This window comes from Falco cherrug, chromosome 8 (genome assembly GCF_023634085.1).
Source record: "Falco cherrug isolate bFalChe1 chromosome 8, bFalChe1.pri, whole genome shotgun sequence".
NCBI lineage: Eukaryota > Metazoa > Chordata > Aves > Falconiformes > Falconidae > Falco > Falco cherrug.
The window spans coordinates 48,856,827-48,877,362 of NC_073704.1; the positions used below are offsets into that span (position 1 = coordinate 48,856,827).

At 48.7% G+C, this 20,536-nt stretch overlaps 2 protein-coding genes across 4 annotated transcripts in view; both read right to left on the reverse strand.

The window, feature by feature from the left end:
• Nucleotides 1–294: 294 nt before the first annotated feature.
• On the reverse strand, nt 295–19,085 carry RARS1 (arginyl-tRNA synthetase 1). Of its 2 annotated transcripts, XM_055718612.1 has the most exons (16): nt 18,985–19,085; nt 17,142–17,241; nt 13,121–13,255; nt 12,424–12,612; nt 8,635–8,746; nt 7,521–7,621; nt 6,929–7,050; nt 6,481–6,601; nt 6,043–6,172; nt 5,618–5,722; nt 4,521–4,699; nt 3,896–4,005; nt 2,942–3,047; nt 1,717–1,889; nt 827–1,074; nt 295–443 (listed from the first exon to the last, which is right to left on the reverse strand). In XM_055718612.1, exons 4-16 carry the CDS (start codon nt 12,574–12,576, stop codon nt 334–336), a joined length of 1,770 nt encoding a protein of 589 aa, XP_055574587.1. In that variant the 5' UTR covers nt 12,577–12,612; nt 13,121–13,255; nt 17,142–17,241; nt 18,985–19,085; the 3' UTR covers nt 295–333. The 2 variants fall into 2 exon arrangements, with proteins under 2 accessions (XP_055574587.1, XP_055574586.1); XM_055718611.1 differs by lacking the exon at nt 17,142–17,241 and having other exon boundaries at nt 18,985–19,067.
• Nucleotides 19,086–19,784: 699 nt separating this feature from the next.
• WWC1 (WW and C2 domain containing 1) overlaps nt 19,785–20,536 on the reverse strand; it is a 73,984-nt gene continuing 73,232 nt past the window's right edge. For both annotated transcript variants that reach the window (XM_055717806.1, XM_055717805.1), the window contains one exon: nt 19,785–20,520. In XM_055717806.1, coding sequence (XP_055573781.1) covers nt 20,454–20,520 — 67 coding nt within the window. In that variant the 3' untranslated portion in view covers nt 19,785–20,453. The remainder of the gene's footprint in view (nt 20,521–20,536) is intronic.

Genomic DNA, 20,536 nt, shown 5'->3' on the forward strand with positions numbered 1-20,536 from the left:
GAGGTGCTCTTCGGTGTTCTGAGTTCTCAGTCCTTAAACTCTACAGACGGAAGCAGAGCAGCACTGGGCATGGGTCTGCAGAGTTTGGTTTCTGTAGAGAATTGCTCTGAGCTGTGCCCATGGCCCCTTTTGTCTTCTGAAGCCATGCTCCTGTTCTCTCCTTTCTTTACTTTCCTATGTCTACTCCCCCCCTGCCTTTTCCTTTTCTTCTTCCCTTACTTCCTCCTTGCGAACATAGGGAGTGCTGCTCCCCTAGGGTATCTTCCCTTACCACAACGGACATCAACACCTCCAGTTGTTTAAGTGCCTTTATTGTCACCGCACAGGGAACAGCTACATCCTCTGCACGGGCTTAATCCCCAGGATGTCGAACCCTTTGGCCATGACAGTGGCAGTGGCTTCACACAGCAGCAGCCTCCACATGTTCACCTTCACAATCTGGCCTGCAAAACACCAACACAAGAGATGCAACAGCTGCTCAGAGCAATGAATGCTGCCTTCCCCAGGGGAACCCCATCAGCCACAGCCTGGCCCTGGGGCTGGGCACACTTGAGCCCCCTCCCGTTCTCCCCAGGCCAGGCAGACTGACCGGCCCTTGTGCTTCCAGGTGCCTGGCTGCTTGCAACTCTCTACTCAACTTCCTGCTCCCAGGCAGTCGATACACCGGCTGCGCCAGCCACCCTCAGTCCTCCCACATGGACACCACTTGTTCTGCAGCAGCAAGCAGTGTGACAATGACCTTCCCAGCACAGGGAAACACCCTGCAGATTGTCTGTACCGTGGTATGTGACACAGGCACATACAACACCCCTAAGGCAACACTCACCATTCTGCCTGTCCTTCTCAACGCAGTAGCAGTTGTCATAGAACTCGGTGAAGGTGGTGGCCAGTTCATAAAGGTAGTCACAGAGCGTGTGCAACAACAGGTCCTCCAGGATTTTCTGCAGGATCTCAGGGAATCTCAGGATGCACTTGCCCAGTTTCCACTCCTTCTCATGGTCAAGGATAAGCACCTCCTCCCTGGCTGCCTTCTGCAGCATCTGCTCATCAATATTGGCCAGGCGAGCAATAGCCCTGAAATGGTGCAAAACAGGGTCTGCGGGTGAGGGTCCCACCGCTCCGCCTGCCCCAGGGCCAGCCTGCAGCTGGTCACGTGCCTGGCCCAGGCCACCTGCTGACCTTCTCACTTGCCCAGTGCTGAGTTACCAGGCCTGAAGGGAGCAATCATCCCTGGGAACGCACGGGGAGGCGCTCCCTGCGGAGCGATGCAGCAAGGCACAGCAGAGGAACAGGGAGCCAGGGGTGTGCTCTGGGCACACGTGTCGGCAAGGGCTGCTGGTGCTGCCACGCAAACCAGGGCTTAGGGTGCCAGAAAAACTGTGTGGGGTATGGTAAAACCCGAGGTCAGCAGCTGCTGGAACACTGGCTCACCTTGTTCCAGCCACCCAGATCCTCTAATGGAACTACCAGAAACTCCCAGTTTCCTCCCTGCTGCCTAAAAGCCTAGGTAAGCTGCACAGAGGAGCCGTGTCTCAGTTAGCAGACGACACCACTTCCAATGACAAATAAAATCTTGCCTTTGCCTAAGCCGGAACAGGGGTGGTTCGTAAGAAAAGACAGCTAACAGCACTGGTGCGACTAAGCCACCCCTTTCCCACGAAGATACAGAGAACGTAAAAAAACAACTCCAAGCAACTCCCTGCACACTCAACCTACCTGATCCGTGTGAAAGCATACAGCAAATAAGCAGCTGTATTTCCTCGGTCATCCAGCATCTTGTCAAAGGAGAACACATAATCATTTAGTCTGTTGTGGGAGAGATCTGCATATTTAATACATCCAAAAGCAACTGATGTCTGGGCAGCTTTCAGCTCTTCTGGTGTGAGGACCTGTTGCAATTTCAAAACAGGTAACAGTAAGAACGTTACACTGGCATCACAAACCACAACAGCCCTGGCCCCTCAGCCTGGCTGAAGAGGAAAGCCCAGGCTGCTGAGGGGGTTTTACGCATGTGGTACTCAGTGAAAGGCTCACACCCACTCTTCCACCTCGGGGCACCAGACAGCCTCACATCCACCCCTCGCCTCTCTTGCAGTCAAAGGGCACTGCAGCCCTGCCCGGGGGCCTTGAGAATACACAGGACCTCTGTGCCCCAGCTCGTACCATCTATCTGCCATACAGGCTTGACGACTATACTGCGCTACTGCTTCTTACAACTGTGTGTACACAGAACAAACATGTGGCCCTCCTCCTACCCTTGCAGAGCATTTTGGACAGTCCAAACACTCACAAAACCCCTCTCTGGTGGAACAGTGCCCTGTCAGCATGGCAAAGCACTTTGTGTCTGACTCCCATGAGGCCTTGGGAGATTTTCTGCCCAGTTTGGTCCAGGCTATCAAGATGCAAGACAGACAGAAATCTCATTCAGCAAAGGAATTCCAGGAAACTCAGCCACAGCCTCCAAGGGAAAGGGTGAAGCCAAGTGCCCTGCAGATCCCCACGCATCCGTCCCCAGAAGTCACTGCTAGCCCAGCAGGCCAAGGCTGCAGCTTTATATTCTGCCTCCACCTCCTGCATCGCAGCGGCGGGGGGGAGTCACAGCTGTTGCCATCGCACCAGGGAGACCTGGACTGTACCTGCAAGGCCCAGCTCTCCAGTCCCACCCTCAAAAAGCTCTGCAGCACCAGCCATTGGCCAGCACGCTGGCTACAGCTCACATTTTCTCACTGCCATGTACTCGGGGACACTGCTCTTTCCCCATGCCAGCATCTTGCTGAACTACAATCAAATAATGACGCTGACTGAGCACACAACCCACAGCATCTCCTGGGTGGTCTGGCAGTGTCCGTATTCTCAGCTCGCATCCAGAATCTGCAAAACCATGAGCCTGTGAACAAATCTGGGAAGTTCTCGGGAAAGATAAGCCATTTGTCACAACTACCTTGTCCCGTTCCTTGTCTTTCAGCTTGTCCATAGCTCGTTTCAGCCCTTCTTCCAGCAGATCTATAAGACGCACTGTATCCCCTGAACGAGTTTTGAACTTCTTCCTGAAAACACAGAGCCAAAATGACCACCTGCATAAGAGGTGGAACATGTCCAACCTCTGCCTAGGGTGCCACGTGTGCCAGGACATGCGTCAGAACTTCTTGCAGGGATTTCCACTGTTCACACCTTATGGCTTAATAAAAAAGCACATGCCCATGAACTCCTCCATATAGAGGAAACTGACATCACACAGACAGCTACAAATCTGAAGAGAATACCCGCCGGGTGGCTGGGAGGGGTGACCAGGAAGGCTCCAACAACCACAACTGTCCCACTTCCAGACATCAGTCAGGACACAATACCAGTGCCAGCCCCCTGCCCAGCCCAGCAAGTCACCTTTAATTCTGTAACAAACAGCAAACCCACCCAGTCTGCAATGGCACGTGACCTGCAGCGCACACCGGTTTAGCCACACCTTCACAGAGACACAAGAACAACTCCAGAGCACAAAGGCCTGGCTTGCACACAGGGCCACCAGAGGTTCTTTTCCCAACTTCAATTTCATTTACCAACGAGGCAGGTAGAAAATAATGGAAATCATGGCCTTTACCATTGCCATCTCCCAGCAGCCACATCAGCTTCCACCGGACTTCCACCAGACATTCCCAGTGCCCCTCCCCAAATGCCAGGCAGCAGAAGCCAGGCCCAAGAGGGAACCTGACCACAGCACCAGTGACTGTGTGGATCAAGGACCAGGACACACAGTTACAAATAACCATAGTGCTTTTTTTTTTTTTTTTTTTTTTTTTTTTTTTGTATGCCACATACATACTTGTCAACAAACAAGAGCAAGTGTTCTGCATTCACTCAAACATCCTCTTCAAAGGGAAAAATACAGCCCCAAACTTACTTGTCTTCTCCCAGCACCACTCCGAATGCAGCATGGGCTACTCTGGTTACTTTGGGATCATACCAGCCGATCATCTGTCCAGCTGCAAACACTGTTTGTAAATGCACCGACTGCAAGGAACAAATACCAACAGCTAGTCCTCAACCCACTCCTCCTGGTAGCACTCCTTCCAGTAGTTTTCTGCCCAGCTTTATCTCCTTCACAACGAGACTTAAAATGTTTCTTAGCTCCACAGTCAAATTCCACTTCCAACAGCTCAACCTTCTAAAGAGTGTTCCTGGCTTACAGAAGCAGCTAGTGGCAAATTCCCATCACTGCTCAGATATGGAGCTGACAACCTTCCTCGGGTAAGGAGGGACCCAAGTCTAAACAGTACAAATCTCGTTCCAGACTCATCTGTTGAGATTCAGGCTTCACCCACCTTCAGTGGTAACTGGGTCTGTCCCTAATTGTTCTAGTCAGTTCTAAGGGCTCTTCATGGAGACTGCCAGCCACCAAACACCATTACTCCAATAAGGACAAGAGTAAATATACCAACCACACTAAAAAACTTCTACATTACTGTTGCACCCTTCATTTAACACACGTTCTGATGGTCCATGACAGCAGAGACTGGCATACTCACCTGCCCGCTGTCGACAACATAAATAAGGATATCAGCCTTCTCTTCACACAACCTGTGTTTAAGAGCAGCTAAGTCAGATGTGTCGTATGTGTAACCTCCATCTGATTTCATGATCGTCAATGGGACAGGAAAACCAGGGACAAACACAATCTTTCGGCCATCATCAACCTGGACAAATCCTAGAAAAGCAATGGAAAACATTCTGTGTTGTATCGTATAGGGAGGTTTATGGGCCAGCCCAGGCAGATGCACTTCCCTTCCCGGATTATACCAGAAAGAAAAGGCCATGTCCGCACATAATTAAATAATTAATGGCTCAAAATATGAAAAAATCTAAATGAGAACTCCCTCACCAACCAAGTCATGTTTTATGCTGCACTTCCAGAACTCAAGACCATGCACAAGGAAGTGGAACTGTACAGATCTGGCCTTACAGAAGAGACCTAACTGGATTTAATAACTCCTGCCACCGGCATCCAGGTTCACCTTTACAGTTGCAAAACCAGTATCACAAAGTATGTCATTAAAGGCAGCAGAAACTACTGAGATGCAATGAGGACTTTGCACAAAGTATTTCTGAGGTAAGATCAGTCAAAATGCTTCGGATGTTGAGACTTGAACTGCCAAATCCAGACAGGAACACATAGAACTAGAGACTTTTTACGCTCCATTTGGCTTCTTCCCAGACTCAAATGCCATGGTTTTCACAGAGATTTCTCAATGTTCCCACACAGTCACAACACTAAGACGGGGAAGTCTGTCATACATAACTCCTTGACCATTTACTAAGGATACAATAAATTCCAGTAGTACCTTACGCTATTGCCTACAAAATATCACCAACAAACTGCTTTTTGTGTCAGCAAGAAAGATCCAAGCTTTTTGGAATGAAACATGTAAGAATCAATTCTGCTAATGCTCCTCTGTGAGGAAAAGCCACACAAGATCCACCCAGCACACGTGGCTGAGGAAAAGAGCAAGGGTGGGGAACATGCAACTTCAAAACCACCAGTCCTAAGCCTCGCTGAACAGGAGTGAGGTTACCTCACTCATCCGGACAGCTGCAGAATTTCTGACTCTGAGACCAAAATCCTCACCTTTATCTTCAAATTCTTTCACGATGTCTTTCATCATCTCATGGTAGAATGATTCCCCTCTCTCTATGAGTGTGATGTCCAAGCAGTTGTAGATTTTCTGGAACTCTTGACAAGGGAAACATAACAAAATACTTCCATTAAATGCACACAGTGGAATTAGTGGCATATGTTTACCAGTGGGCACAGCAAGTCCCTAAAGGCATCTTCCATCTCTTGGTCAAGCCATGAGACTAGGACTCAGGAGACAGAAGATTTAGCTGAAAGCCTCCACAGACAGCCCAGTACTTTGTATTAGCTCTTTTCTTTAGGCTTCTGATAGCAGTGTGGCAGTGATTTTCAAAATAAAAGAGGATGGACTCAGACATAAAGGTGAGGGAAGCCACACTGTTCTACTGCCGAGACATGTTTCTGAATCTGACAGTCACCTTTCCGCGACACGTCACAGATCAGTTCCCATGCTTTAATGATGTCTGGGTTTTTGCTCTGCAGCAGCACCACACATTGGTAGGCACGTTTCTTAAATTCCTCCTCTGTGTCAAACCTCCTCTTGGATTCCTACAGTAAAACACACCACATGAAAAAGCACCGCCTTCCAGCCTGAACCAAGCTAACATTCCCAACAGGCTCTCCAAGCACACTCGTCTCAAGAGACAGAGGCAGCACGCTCACAAAGCCCTTTGATCATGCCCCCTGCAGACAACTCAGTACCACATACCGCAGCGCCTTACCCATGGCAGGTTACTGCAATCACTAGTAACAGTGATTCAACTCTTGTTTCTCCAAAACTAGCCTGCAATTTGTAAAGGTCCTCAATCTGCTCTTCAGATGTTGACATAATTATCACACTTCTTTGCTACAAATACCTTGTAAAAAGCTTGGAGATCCCCAATGGGAGGAGAAACCGTTAAGTAATCTGGAAATTTGTCTTGGAGGTGAGCAATGAGCATTCCAAACTGGGTGCCCCAATCTCCTAAATGGTTTAACCTTAAAGCAATTGAAGAGAACAGTAATAATGATTTCTCAAGCATATACTTTAAAAAACACGCATTTAAAAAATACATATTCTAGAAGAAGGAACACACACAATATCAGAACCAAAACCAGGTAAGCCCCCCCCGCAATTTCACTGCAATGAAGCTGCTCCCCGTTTTGATTTCTAACCCTGCTACACTTCCTCAGCTTAGTACTTTACTACACACAAAGGATTGTTTGTTATGTGCTTATAAACAGACCAATACAGACCAAAGCACAGATAGAGGTATTGCACAAATTCAGCAAAAAAGCCCACCACACCCAAAAATGGACTCTCACCTCAAAACATCATAACCTGCAAACTCAAACAGTCGGCACATACTTTCCCCAATGATAGTAGATCGCAGGTGGCCAACGTGCATCTCCTTTGCAATGTTAGGGGATGAAAAATCCACTACCACCTTGGACAGAATACCAAAGGAAAAAATGAATAAAAGGCAGCAGCCATTACCACACCTCCAGTGTTTAACCTGGGTTTTGGAGGGGGGGGCACACGTGGGAACACAGCTCACCTCCACCGACCCTCACACCCTTTGCCGCCAACAGCACGCAGCAAGGAAGGGCCAGCGGGGAACACCAGAGCAGGCATCCAGCCTGGGGCTCCGCTGCACCCACCCAGCAGTCAGGGGTCGCTCCCAAGCTGAGCCTGGCACACCAGGCCGTCCCTGGGCAGCCCTGTCCCTCACCCACCAGAGCACGGCCTACCCCACGGTCCCCGGTCCGTAAGTCACATCCCACCTGTCCTGCTGTAGCAACCAGCTGACAAGGACATCTGCTGCACAAATCATGGCGGGGCGAATTCCAAAGCTACCTGCAGTCCAGCACGTTTCATCTATATGGGAGCAGGCTGCCTATGCGCCCGCTGCCGTACCTTTTTCCTTTTGCCAACAGCTGGTGGTTGAATGCCATTCATCAATAAACTGCTCAGCTGCTTCGACACAAAATCCTTTCTCAAGTGGACATTGATAAAACCTTTAGAGGAGAAAACCAGCAGTGAGTGCTGGGGCTGCAGAGGTGCCTCAAACCACTTTTTGTTTCCTTCCCCCTTGGATTTCTGCTTCCTCACATCAAGGACAAGGACATAAGAAGTTAGCTTGACAAAACAGCAACAGGACAACAAAGCCGTCACTAGAAGACAGCTAGTCTTCTAGCTGTTCCCAGATAACAAAAGCTTGTTTCACACCACTGTAGCCTTTACTGCAAGAGTTAGATGCTGCAAGTTAAGTCTACTGAAGTAACTCCTTTATGCACACTGTCACTCAAAGGTGAATTTATAAAAACATTTTTTTTTGAGAAAATAAATAATCTTGCCAGGATTTGCAGCATGCAGAACCGGATCTTGCTTTGTGTCCCTTTTTTTGAATTGTTATCCTAAAACACAGTTTCACCTGGAATAACCCATGCTTGCGAGGTGACACTGTTTTACTTCTCCTGCTTCACAGAGCTAATGGATGAGCTTGTGCCCAAGCACCTGAAGAGCTGTGCCATGTGAATTTTGTGTTTATATTGAAGCCCTGAGGAATATGAGCCCCTGTATTTCTTCCTGGGCCACAGGGACAAAACAGATGCAGCAATGAATAACCTCCATGCTACTGCAGCATCTCCGTGCTGAGAGGACAAGACATCCTCTCCGAGCAAGCAACAGCGAGAAGGGCATATTGATTTTTGCTGTGATTTCATGATTGTAGCCAGATATGCATCACCAGTATTTGAAGGGAAAAAGCTGGTCCCTTAAGGATCAGTGGAAAAATTGCTAATTAAAGGGTTCACGATCGCACTTGCCAGTTCTAACAGAGGTACATTTTCTATTGCTGCATCGAGGGCTACAAAACTCACCAAGATAGAAAAAGCTAGTTCACCCTGTAAGTGGAGTTTTAAATCATGAAACAGTTAAACTCAACTCAGCTTCCCTGATCACTAACCAGTATAAAGTCACCCTATCAGGTTTAAAACATACAAAGTGTGCAACATGAAACTTATCTTACCAGGACCGGCAATTTCAACCTTCTCAATACACTCATTGGCAGGAATATTTTTTGATATTTTCTCAGCAATTTCTCTTGGGCTAACCTTCTGTTCCTTGGTTTTGAGCAGTATCTGAAACACAAGAAGATAAAGTAAAATTCAATCCTCCAAAACATTCTGCAGAGTGAAACAGAAAGCATAGCTACTGCAGCATTGAAAGATCCTCATGATCCTTTAGCTTCATAATGCAGAGACACACACGAAGAAAAACTTCTCTAGCAAATTTTAGATTAGATCAACTCTCTCTACACAGCACAAGTCTAAACTAGACCCAACATGTTCCTGCCTTCTGCTAAGAGCATTTAAAAAGTCCCTAAGTCAAAAGAAAATTTTCTAGGCTGTTTTTCAAAACCTGTGAAGTGGTTTGGGAAATCTGTATTTCTCTAAGCTACTAAAAGGGACAATCTCTTTAAAAACTAACATAGCTGGCACAGTCCTTCACACTGCTTCAAAATCCTGTTCACCAGTCTCACGGGTATCCTGAGCTCTGCCAGCATTCACATTTCAAGTTTTGAACCGTGCCTACAGTAGATGCTGAGTGTGGTTTCAGAGCAAGCCTGCTGATTTATGATTACAAGCAACCAAAGCAAACTGCCTTCAGTCCTACCTTAGACTCAGACTTAATAACTAAATAAAATCCAACAACTGAAGGAACGAAAGATAATCCTACCGCTGCCCAATTTTCTTCAAAGAGCATCAGAAAAATTGCTGGTAAAGTAGATCTCCTTTTTCCTCCAGACATAAATTGCCCACTGTGAGGAACTCAAAGAACACGATGCAAGTTCACACACAGCATCAGAATGGTTTGGGTTGGAAGGGACCTTCAGAGATCATCTAGTCCAAATCCAAAATTTCTCTGTCTGTTCCCAAAGCATCTTCTCACAGAGCTTTCTGCAAACCTTACAAAAACACCCTTGAGGAGGATTCTGTGAGCTAGCCCAACCCATCCTTTGCAAAACACTTCATTCACGCTGTAAAAGATTACCACAGCTATTTGTTTCTGAGCACATGATTTTCCATTTTTTCTGTGATGTGTCTGAAAATCATCTATCACCTCACTTCCATCAAAGCCACAAAGAGCACGTACCGCTCTGCCAGCTCAGAATTTACACTCATGGCTGCCTGTGTTTGCTAAATGTGACTTCTACCTGAGTTTCAGCTTCCTGTTTAGGCTGTCATACAGTCGACCATAACAGGATCCTTACAAGATGGTAAAGGCTTAGAATGGGCAAGAAAAGAATACCTCTGTAGCCTTTAATGCTACTCAAAGTGCAAACTACAGGAAAAATAAATGCAAAACCAGATTATGGGCATGTCATACCAGGTTACAGGCCCGTCATCTGAACCATTCCAGGAACAGTCACCGTACTCCTATTACTCCAAGGAGCAAGCAGAGCTCCTGGCTCCAGCCCCAGGCATTAATATGCTAACGAGCTCCCAGGACAACAATATGCATTTGTGAGGGCTGTTTCCACATGGGAGCACTGCAGGGAGAGGTTATTGCCTGGCACGTACTAGTGCTGCCCTGAGTCAGGGCACCTCCTGCTCCTCTGGCAGTCGGGGTGACCAGCTCTACACAGGGGACACCCCAAGGGAGCAAGGCTTTACGGGGCACGTACACCGCAGTCAGTCTCTAAACTCAGGCCAACAGAAAGCACATCACCTGCTGCTCTCAGAGGCAAATGACTGCACTGCATCCCCTGGCTGTGCTGATACACTGAGTGTGCTGCATGTGTGAGCACCGCCCAGCTCTGGCCCAGCCTACGCAGCATGCCTTTCCAGGGAACAAGCTCTCCAGCCAAGGCCAGTACTAAGAACCCTTATTCAGCAGCACAGCTGACAGTCTGGATCTTGACGCCCTGGCTTGAAGGGGACTGTTCAGACACTGAGTTATGCAAACAACGTCAACGCTGAGAAGACAGGACTGCTTGAGAATCCCGACCACGACTTAATTGGGGTAAAGCAGCAGTCAAAAGCACGGCAAAGCTCTGAAAGCCCGTGTCAGTGCAGTCACCCAGGGTGCTCCTCTGGCTGCAGCCCAGTCACAATATGCTAATGAACCAAGGGAAGATGACACATATTTGTGAGGGCTGTTGCCACCTCGGCACTTCAGACCAAGAGCCTGCTGGCTGGCACTTATCGATGCTGCCTGGAGGTCAAACTCATTGTAGCAGGACAACAGACATAGTGGCTCCAGATGACAACCTGGGAGAGTAAATTCCACGCATGTTGGTGCAAGTCTGATGTCAAAATTACCAGGCTAACAGATAATAAAGGTGAACTGACAACAGAATGCTAAAAAAAAAAAAAAAAAAAAAAAAAAAAAAAGTTGCTTCTGTTGAGACTGTGAAATAAAAGATCCGTAACTACAAAGTGTCTACCTATTCACTCAAAGGCATCAATGCACTGGAAGTTTGGGTGCTTTAGCACCTAAGCTAGAATGCACTACTTCTTTCACCCCACCTCCTGGTTTTACTTCAGCACAGTCCCAGCCCACTGAGTGACTATACTGAAGTGTCTCCTACTCTTGTCGGGTCCTCTTTAGTCAAGCATTTTCCAGAAAGCAGCAACGCCGTAATTTTCAAAGTAACTGCCGATACTAGCCAGGTTACAAAACCCCACCCCTTCCTCGCACACACAGGTGTCTGTAAAGTGGAGCCATTCTTAGAGTTGCCTAAAAGCCTCCAAGATCAGAACAATATAACAAACCCCCATGATTCCTGCTTTTTGCTCATTTAAAAGAAAATACAGCTGCCATCAACTATACACGGGGGGATGCCCACACCGACTCAGCGAACGCTTGGATAACTACAGCCAATAGGATAAGAACAAGAGCACAAACACTGTACGGAACAGCGCGCTCAAACATGAAAGGGCATTTGCCACGGGACTGAAAATGCTTAAAGGAGTACAATGATCAGGCAAATTCACCTGTAACCAGGGAATTACAAAGAGACTTTTGAAACAATGGCATCAGCTAAAGAAATATGAAGGACGGCTGCTGAGCAGTGGTCTACACTTGGTTGGATGCTGTGAGGTGCTTCATGCGCACCACAGCTGCGCTGGCCAGAAAACGACCCATGCCACCAGATGCCACGAGTGGCACATGCTGCAGCTGACAGAGGGCAGCTCAGGCTGCAGCATGCAGGGACCTGTGCCCCAGCCGGGCGCACAGGGCCCCTTCCCACTGCTGCGTCAGGAAGCTGCAGCACCAGCAGGATGCGTGCGCGAAAGGGGAACCCTCACTCCTGGAGATGTTCAGAACTCACCTGCCCTGTGAGAAGGGTGTGTGTGCACAAGTGTGTGTGGGGACATTATACTTTCCTGGTGTTACAGAAGAGCATTTAGAGATTTGCAGGTGTTTATCACCATTTTGTAACTGCCTAGACTTGTAATTTATTGTTTTGCTGATATTAGTTCCAAAATATAGCTTACCAATTAGTAGTTAATTGCACATCATTAGTAAATCGATGTGGCACTTAAATCCTATTTTGATTTAGATCCCATGACCGGAGAAATCTTTCTGTGTGACAAGTTACCCTCTCATACCAGTCATCTATAAAGAGGTTTAAAGGTCTACTGTGTGAGAGCCGATGAGCTGTTAGATACTCACTGAATTCTCAGCCCAGAGAAGGCAACAAGCCTGGAAGAGGTCCAATATTGCAACCCTCACTGCACTGTCTACCACCTAGCTTACAACAGACAGCATCCCCGTTTTTTCTTCTCTTTGTAAGATCACTGAGACATACCTGCGTTATGCCCATGGCGCTGTTACACTGGTAATCCCCAAATTTGGGCTGCTGACTTGGCGTCACCACTAGTGGAGGGTTTTCTAAATCTGGGTAGGCAGCTTGAATAGCAGCTCCAAAGATCTCCTGAAGACAGCTGTTGATATTAATCATGCTTTTTGCTGTTTTACTTCTTTCCTCTTGAAGGCTCTGAAAAAACAAAATCCAGAAGGTTAAATTCGCAACATCTGAGGAGCCGTTACATCCCACTTCTTTCCTTGGCTGCCTGGCAAAGCATGGCTGACAGATTTGACCGACACCTCTAGGCACAGGAGCGACAACATCCACAACACAAAAATCATGTGACTCTTCTCCCTTTGAACCTCCCAGCACAAACACCTCCCCTGAACGCAGGGCTGCATTACTTCTCACACCTTTGTCAGTGATCCTGGTGGAGGCCTCAGCTGGGCTGCCCCTTATGTGACTAGCCAAGACTCGACACTGTGGGCTTATTAACCTACTGACATTTTTCATAAAGTAGATTTCTGTTTAAGAAACCAAGAAATATCTGATGTGCCACCAACAACTAAGGCATCAGAATGCAGAGTGAGCACGCCGTCACACATCACCAGCTGTAACAAGCTGACATCGTTTATTTAGCTTGTCTTAATGAGGACAAAACCACACATGCTACAGCATTAACTCTTTGTTCCCTTACCTTTTGGAGAAAATTTAATCGATACTTAAGTTTTGCATTTTCGTCTCGCAAGCCTTCCAAACTCGGGGAGACTCCCAAGCATCCAAAGTTTTTCAAACGCTCGATTTCTGCAGTTAACAACTTGATCTCGTTTTCCTGAAAAGCAAATTAAATTGTCACACAGTAATTCTTGGAGTGGTGGGAAGAAGGTGAGCTGCTGCAAGATCTCAGATACAGTTCTAGTTTTGCCTCATAAAGGTTACAGCAATGATGTTTAAGTTGAACAAATCCAAACAATTAATGCTCAAAGGTGGTTTCTATTTGTGTCAAAAACAGAGATTCTGAAATATTCTTAAAGAAGAGTCAGCAAGATAATAATCTCACTAAGACAGAAGTACAAGGAAGACAACACGTCATCCTAATAAAATATATTCCTAAAATAAGCACTTTCTCCAGTTTTTTTTAATCTAATAAAGATGTCAAAGGATTTGACTCAAAATTCCCTAAAGCCTCTGTCTGCCAGTTTCACCATCTCACAGGCCACTGTTTCTCTTCCAGAGGATGAAACCACAACGACTCACACAACCCCAGCAAACTCAAGCACCAACTGGAGACAGAAATGCCCAGGAGTACCGCGTGCTGCTGCACCGGGGAATTCACCGGGCCATTTCTGCCGTGCCCACTCACTTCCATGTTCCACACAACCCTTCCTTCCCTGCCTCCGACGTGGCTTCTCCCTTCCAACTGACATGAGGCATTCAAGAGGCATCAGGAATTTCAGGTGGACCCCTATGCTCCAAATACATTTCCCTGCGTTTCTCCATATCCCTCCAGACTTCACAGCCCGGGACACCGGCAAACGTTCCAACAGCCTTAGCCCAACGGTGGGAGGCTGCTGCAAGGAGCAGTACTTTCCCTCACCCCACCTCCTACAGAAACCAAGTATCTGAAACTCCATCTCTGTTGTCCGATTCTTGTCGTCCCCCCCCCACCCCGTAACAGGCTTTGTGCCCATCAGCCACAAACCTGGCTCACAAATAGGTGCCCGGAGGCTACTGAAAATGGACTCAGTGCGGCTAGGAGGGAGAGGCAGCTGGAAGGGCAGTGAGCACCCCCTACCCTGGCTGCCTACCCTGGCTGTGAGCATCCCCCCAACCCTGGCTGGCCAGCCCCTCAGCTGACTCATTCAGGCTCTCCTCTACCACCACTCCCACAGCAGGAGGCAGCTCAGGCCCTTCTGTAGGCAAACAGGCCACCAAACCTTATCAGAAAGGGCTCATTTACTTTGTTGCTCTTGAAACAATCAGAAGTAAGGAAAGAAAAAAAAAAAAAAAAAAAAAAAAAAAGGCCATCAAACCTTCTGGTCTTATATGTCCACCTAAACAACCCAACCGCTCCCACAAATGCCGCTATAACTGCCTGCAGATGCTCAAAAACCCTAAGCTGAGCCAAAACACTCTTGAGATCAGCCTATTTGCGGACCGAGCTAAAAATCCCCGCTTTCAGGTCATTCTGCATTTGCACTTCAGCTTCCAGTGCACTTCTTTTTACAGCTTCAAGGTCTCCTCTGCTACAGGATGCTTCCTGCAGGTTCACATTTGAAGAAAGAGGACTTTGAGGAAAAAACCCTCTTTCTCAAAATCTCTGGTTTGGCATTTGGCCAACTAAAATAATTGCACAGCACAGCTGTATCTCATAACTAACTCACTCCCAATAGTTCATTGCAGCTTTTCCTTCTGCAGCCCATCACTTCTTTTTTTAACCAAGGCAGACACACCCCTCCCTCCCCAATCAGACTGTTTTCCTCTCACATACATATACATACCTTACCCCATAAAGCCAACAGAAAATATATTTTTTTTATTTTTGACTTTTCTTACCTGATCTGGTAGCATTTAATGTAACTTACAAACACATCTGAAAAAATTTCAGACTGAACTTCAAGTTTAAGAGAGATTTCATTTTTTTTGCATTCATTTGCAATGTTTTACAGTTATTTCACTGTAAGTTTAAGTAATCATTATTGTCACAAAACTGACTTAAAGGAACATTGGAGCAGCGACACGAATAACTGACGCCTCCCAACCCTAGAATGTGCTTTAAGAAGATAATATCACATTATCTTTAAACTGTCTGTCCACCCAGTACTACCTTCTCTCTAGCAGTCACCAGCTTCAGGTTAGCAACCCCCTTAGGAGAGCTTTGCATTGAGGACAAACATTGTCTAGATCCAGAAATTTGCATTCTGCTTTTGAAATTAAACCCACTACATATCCAAGCCCACAAGCAGCTCACACGTACTCCTCCTGCATTAAAAGACACCCCCCCGCCCCATTCTCAAGCAATAACTGCCAAAGTATTTCAGTACCATTGGCAAACTTTTCAGAACAGAAGTTCAATTTGGATTTTCCTCCATAACCATAAATGCCTCTGGCTACCCAAGTTAAGACCTGCAGGAGGTGAGATGACCAGTATCTTACTGGAGCTTCTTTCCATATTGTTAGGCTACCAGAGAGGATGAGGAAAGAGCTTCATCCACATGCACGGCCAGAACCCAGAACAAGGGGTTTCAGGAATCGCTGATCTCTGGGGCAGACGTCTGGCCCAAACAGCTTTTCCCACACAAATACAGGGTGACAATTAGTATCTTAATTGCTTGGATTTGGCCAGGAGGTAAAAAACTCTGAAACAATGTCACAGTTCAGTAAGTCTCATCTACTTTCCCATGACTGCACCAAACCAGCAAATTCAACAGCACAGGTGCCTGCAGGTAGGAGGCATTCAGGCTGGCCCCATTTCAGATTTGGCCAAGCCCAACGTGTCAGCCCAGTCTGCCACATTTTCCTATCATGTTTTGCGTTCCTCTTCTTCAGAAAGTTTCAGTAGCAGTCCTTATGTTACTTGAGTGGGAACTGAAAGCAAGGGGTTTCACCACGGCAACCTAGTTGCCTACCCCAATACTGCTGCTGCCATTTAAGTCTCCTTTCCTGTGCTTATCAACAGCTAATACAGATAATGAAATGAACTTTTCATTCAAAACCACTCAGCAGAAAAGCCTGAACTCATCAATGATTACACCAAGCTCCAGAATCGATGGGGTTAAGATCACAACAGCTAGGCTGGGACAGCCACACAGCCTCAAAACTGGCAGCAAGGGCACCCTGGTTCATGGGCCAGTCAGGATGGGACCTCTCACAACCCCCCCTCTCTGGGAACCAGAGACAGGACATGGGAAATGGAATGAAGCTGCATCAGGGGAAGTTCAGACTGTACATCAAGAGAATGCTATTCACTGAGAAGGTGGTGGGTCACTGGAACAGGCTCCCAGGCTCATGGCACCAAGCCTGTCAAAGATCAGGGAGTGTCTGGACAACACTCTTAGCCATGTTGTTTAGTTTTAGGTAGTCCTGTGGGAGTCTGTGATCCCTTACAACTTGAGCTATGCTATGCCTCTATGACCCCCACACCCATGACCATGTTGCCAAGCTCGCCTGGAAAAAGGTATTTAGGGATGTTGTAGACAAGATATAAGGAAGAAATTCCTCACTGTGAGGGTGGTGAGGCGCTGGCCCAGGCTGCCCAGAGCAGCTGTGAGTGCCCCATCCCTGGGATGCTCAGGGCCAGGCTGCAAGGGGCTGGGTCTGCCCTCCACCTGCCCTGGCGGAGGGTGACCCTGCCCCGGCAGGGGGGTTGGACTAGATCATCTTTAACGTCCCTTCCAACCCAAACCATTCTATGATTCATTCTATAATTCTATGACCATCTGTGAATGCTAAGATGTTATTAAAAGGATACTATAAATTCTACATTCTTTCTGAAAAACAAGCTATTACATTAGACTACAGATACCCCTTGTAACTCCTCTCTCACAGAACTATCCGAGTAAGGAAGGGAGACAATGTCAATACAGTTTTTATCTATAAAACGTGTAACTGAGAGAAGGAAAGAAGAAGCTGCTGTTCAGGACATAAAATGTCACCTCCTGGATTAATCTACCTGCACAGCCCTGGACGTATGACAACTTGTCAGTAAAGGGTCATACCTGATGACCACCTCATGAGAAGCTGCAGGAATTACATGAGGCCATGCTGACATCTCCAAGGGCTCTTTGGTCAGCTGAGTACTAGAAATCTTCCCCTCACCTGTGAATACAAAAAAACTACAGCTTTTTCAATAGGACCAAAATCATCCTTACATTTTCCCTTAGCACATAAGAATGTCTTCCAAAGATCCCACTGAGATAACACAAAAATTGCATAGGCTTCTGTCTCTAGGACTTAATGTGATACAGATTTTCTCATCATCATATTTGAAAAAAAAAAAAGGGGGGGTGTGTTAGAGAATGAGTGAGCAAGCAGAAGCGAGAGAGAGCATGGCCTGAGAAAGTATGGCAAATGGACCAGAGCACCTCTCTTCTTTCACCTCCTTCTTGCTTCCTACATGTTTTTATCTCTGCTCCTGCTCTGCCAAGCCTTTGCTGAGCCGGCTCAATGCAGTAACTCAGCACACACTCCGCTCTTTGTTGTGTTATTTTCCTGAGGCTCAATGCAGTAACTCAGCACACACTCCGCTCTTTGCTGTGTTATTTTCCTGATGAGCTAACGATTCCTTGCATCTGGCTCACAACAGGCTCCAGGGCACACTGGACCTGGCCCCAGGGAGCACGTGGCTGGTAGTGAGATGACAGGTAGATTCAGGCTCCACATGGCCTCCTTCAGCCTCCTGGAGCCGAAAAACTGAACACTGCCCCCCCTGCTTTGCTCCAAAGTGACTGGAATTCGTTTATGAACTAAAGATCACACAGCACTAACAGCAAAGAGCCAACTGCCTTGCCAGAGTATCTGAGATGCCCTTCCTGTCCTAGCAGCCTCAAAAGATAAGCCCAAAAAACAACGGCAAAAAGGAGCTGCAGAGATTCAACAGCCAGATTTATTATCTCAGTATTTTAGGGCAGTGCTTACCATATGTTGAATTGTGAGTAGAAATGTACTGAAAAGTTGCTTAAGAACACACGTGCATGGCAGGCAAAAAGCACAAGCCAGAATCTCTGTTACATGCTCTTGGGGCAATATATGAGAATTTTACCTGTCGGATTCAAAGTTTTCCTGAAGCTGCCTCTGTACTCTACTGTCAATACCTATCATTGACTAAGACAGACCGGTCACTGATTTTTTTTAATTATTATTATAATCACGGCTTTCAAAGGGAAATGGCTGTCCCCATCCTTCTTCCCAGCCCTAAGCACCTTACACCTGCTGTAATCCCGTAATCCCGTTCGCAAGAGCCAGGCCCGCGCGGGCAGCGCCCCCCGGACCCTCCTGCGCCGCGCCCGGCTCCAGGCCGAGCCCCGCACGGCCACCACAGCGCGCGGCCAGCGACAGCACCGGCACAGCGCGCTCGGGCGGCAACAGCAAAGCCCCGCGGGACGGCTCCCCGCTGCCTTTGGTTTTCTGGGCATTTTTTTTTGCCGAACTTCCCCTCGGACCGTCCCCCCGCAAAGCGCCGCGAGCCGAACCGCAGGCCCCGGCCGCCGGCACGACTCGGCTCCGGGGGAGCGGCGGGCGCGTCTGCTCCGCTCTGTCCCGGGCGAGCCCGGAGCCGCCGGGTGGGCGCTTCGGCCGCGGCCCGCGCCCGGCCCTGCCCCGGCCTCCTCCCCACCGCCGCCGCCGCCGCCGCCGCCGCCTCCTCTGCCCCGCAGAGACCCCCAGGGCCCTCCCCGACGGCGCGGCGGCCCAGGGGCCGTGCCCCGCTCGGCCCCAGCCGAAGCCGCCTGCAGCGCAACCGGGCCCTCCAGGGAGCCGCTATCGGCAGGGCCCAGTCCCGGCTGTGCCGCGCCCCCGGCCGTGCCCTACCCCCTCCCGGCCCCCGGCCGTGCCCCCCCGCACCTGCCGCGCCAGCCGAGCTGCCGACTGCGCCACGCGCGCTTCCATCCTCGGGCGGCCGGAAGCAGCAGGCAGCGGCAGCGGAAGCGCGGCGGCGGGGGAGGGGCTACGGCGCGGCGGCAGCGCCCCCGGGCGCCGGGAGGACCCCGGTGGCGGAGGGGCGGGGGCGGCTTCCTCCGTGCGAGGGGAGCCCTGGGCTGTCAGCGCCGCCGGCCCCCGCCGTGTAAGAGCGAAGCTGCGGGGGGGCTGCCGCGGTGCCGCTCCGGAGGGCGAGGCTCCCCCCCGTCCGCCCGCGGGGGGCACAGAATGCGCCGGGGCGAGGGGCTGCTGGCGAGGGGCCGCCCGCCCGGGGCTGTCCCGCCGCTGGCGGGGGCGGCGGTAGCTCCCGGGCAGGGGTCGGGGGGGGCCGCTCCCGGTGGGAGCCCTCCTCCGCCCCGGTGGGACCTCCCCTCCCCCTCCGGTGGGAGCCCCCCGCGCAGAGGGGCACGACGCTCTGGGCTTGGCCATGCGGCGGGCGGCTCTCACCCAGCCCTGCCGGCAATAACATTCTTTTACTGCCTTTTTTACCTCGGATTTTATTTTTCTCTCCCCTCCGGCAGCTTCAGGGACAGCTGTATTTCGAACAAAAGGGCAGATCCCAGGCGCACCCGGGTTACCGAGGGTGCTCCCCCTTCCCACAGCGCCTGGTCTGAAGGCCTGACACGTGAAAAGCTATGCACTTCCAGCTAGGGACAGAAACAAAGCCCAATTTAGGTGCCAGGTGATGAGAAGATTCACAAAGGACAAAAAGCGAGAAGGCAGGCTTGTCCAGAAAGGTCACTTTATTGGAAAAACCTAAAATGGACTTAAAACCTGCAGCCCTCCTTCCACAGCCGTGGTTTCAACGGGCTCCCCACATTACCTTACCAGACCCATCACAGACATGAGCTGCAGTACAAACGGTAAAAGTGCAAGTATTCCGAACTTCACACCTACTTTTATGACCTGGCAGGAAACACAAACGCTCCACAGCTCACAGAAAATTCGTTCACAGCGCTTGGGAGTCAGAACCGGCTCCCTGCATTCCCCACGGGGTACAAAATACATCACTCGGGAGAGTCCGATGCAGAACATCATAGAAGGTAGGGGCGAGGTTCCTTCAAATTTCTTTTATTGCAGTAAAACCTCTAAAAGGTAAAGCTGTACAAAAAGTCTAAACAGCATTATTTAACAGCACCTTACGCTGCATTTGCTCTTATTTAAAATTCTATTTCCCAAAAATACATTCCTAAATATACAAACTATACAATCTTGTCACTTTAATGCTGGTTTCTGTGATGATATAACTTTAACCTAAAAATCTTCAAAACATCCACATACTGACAAAAGCTCTAATATACAAATGCCTTGGTACCTTCATAATACCACATAAATAACTTCAAAACCCAAACTGCATTTGTAGAATTGTCCAGAAAGCAAATACTTTATGGTGATCACACATCATCTGCACAGAGCGTTGGAATATTTATCCTCGGCCGTGTGAAAAACGCCATTTTCTCTCTAAAAAAAAGATGAT

Coding starts and splice junctions, on each gene's coding strand:
- RARS1 (XM_055718611.1), bottom strand. CDS start 19,029: ATGGAAGCGCGCGTGGCGCAGTCGGCAGCTCGGCTGGCGCGGCAG. Junction 8,747..12,423: donor GCGCCATGGGCATAACGCAG/GTATGTCTCAGT, acceptor CTTGTGTTTCAG/ATACTGCTCAAAACCAAGGA. Junction 4,006..4,520: donor ATGTTGTCGACAGCGGGCAG/GTGAGTATGCCA, acceptor TGTTCCTTGCAG/TCGGTGCATTTACAAACAGT.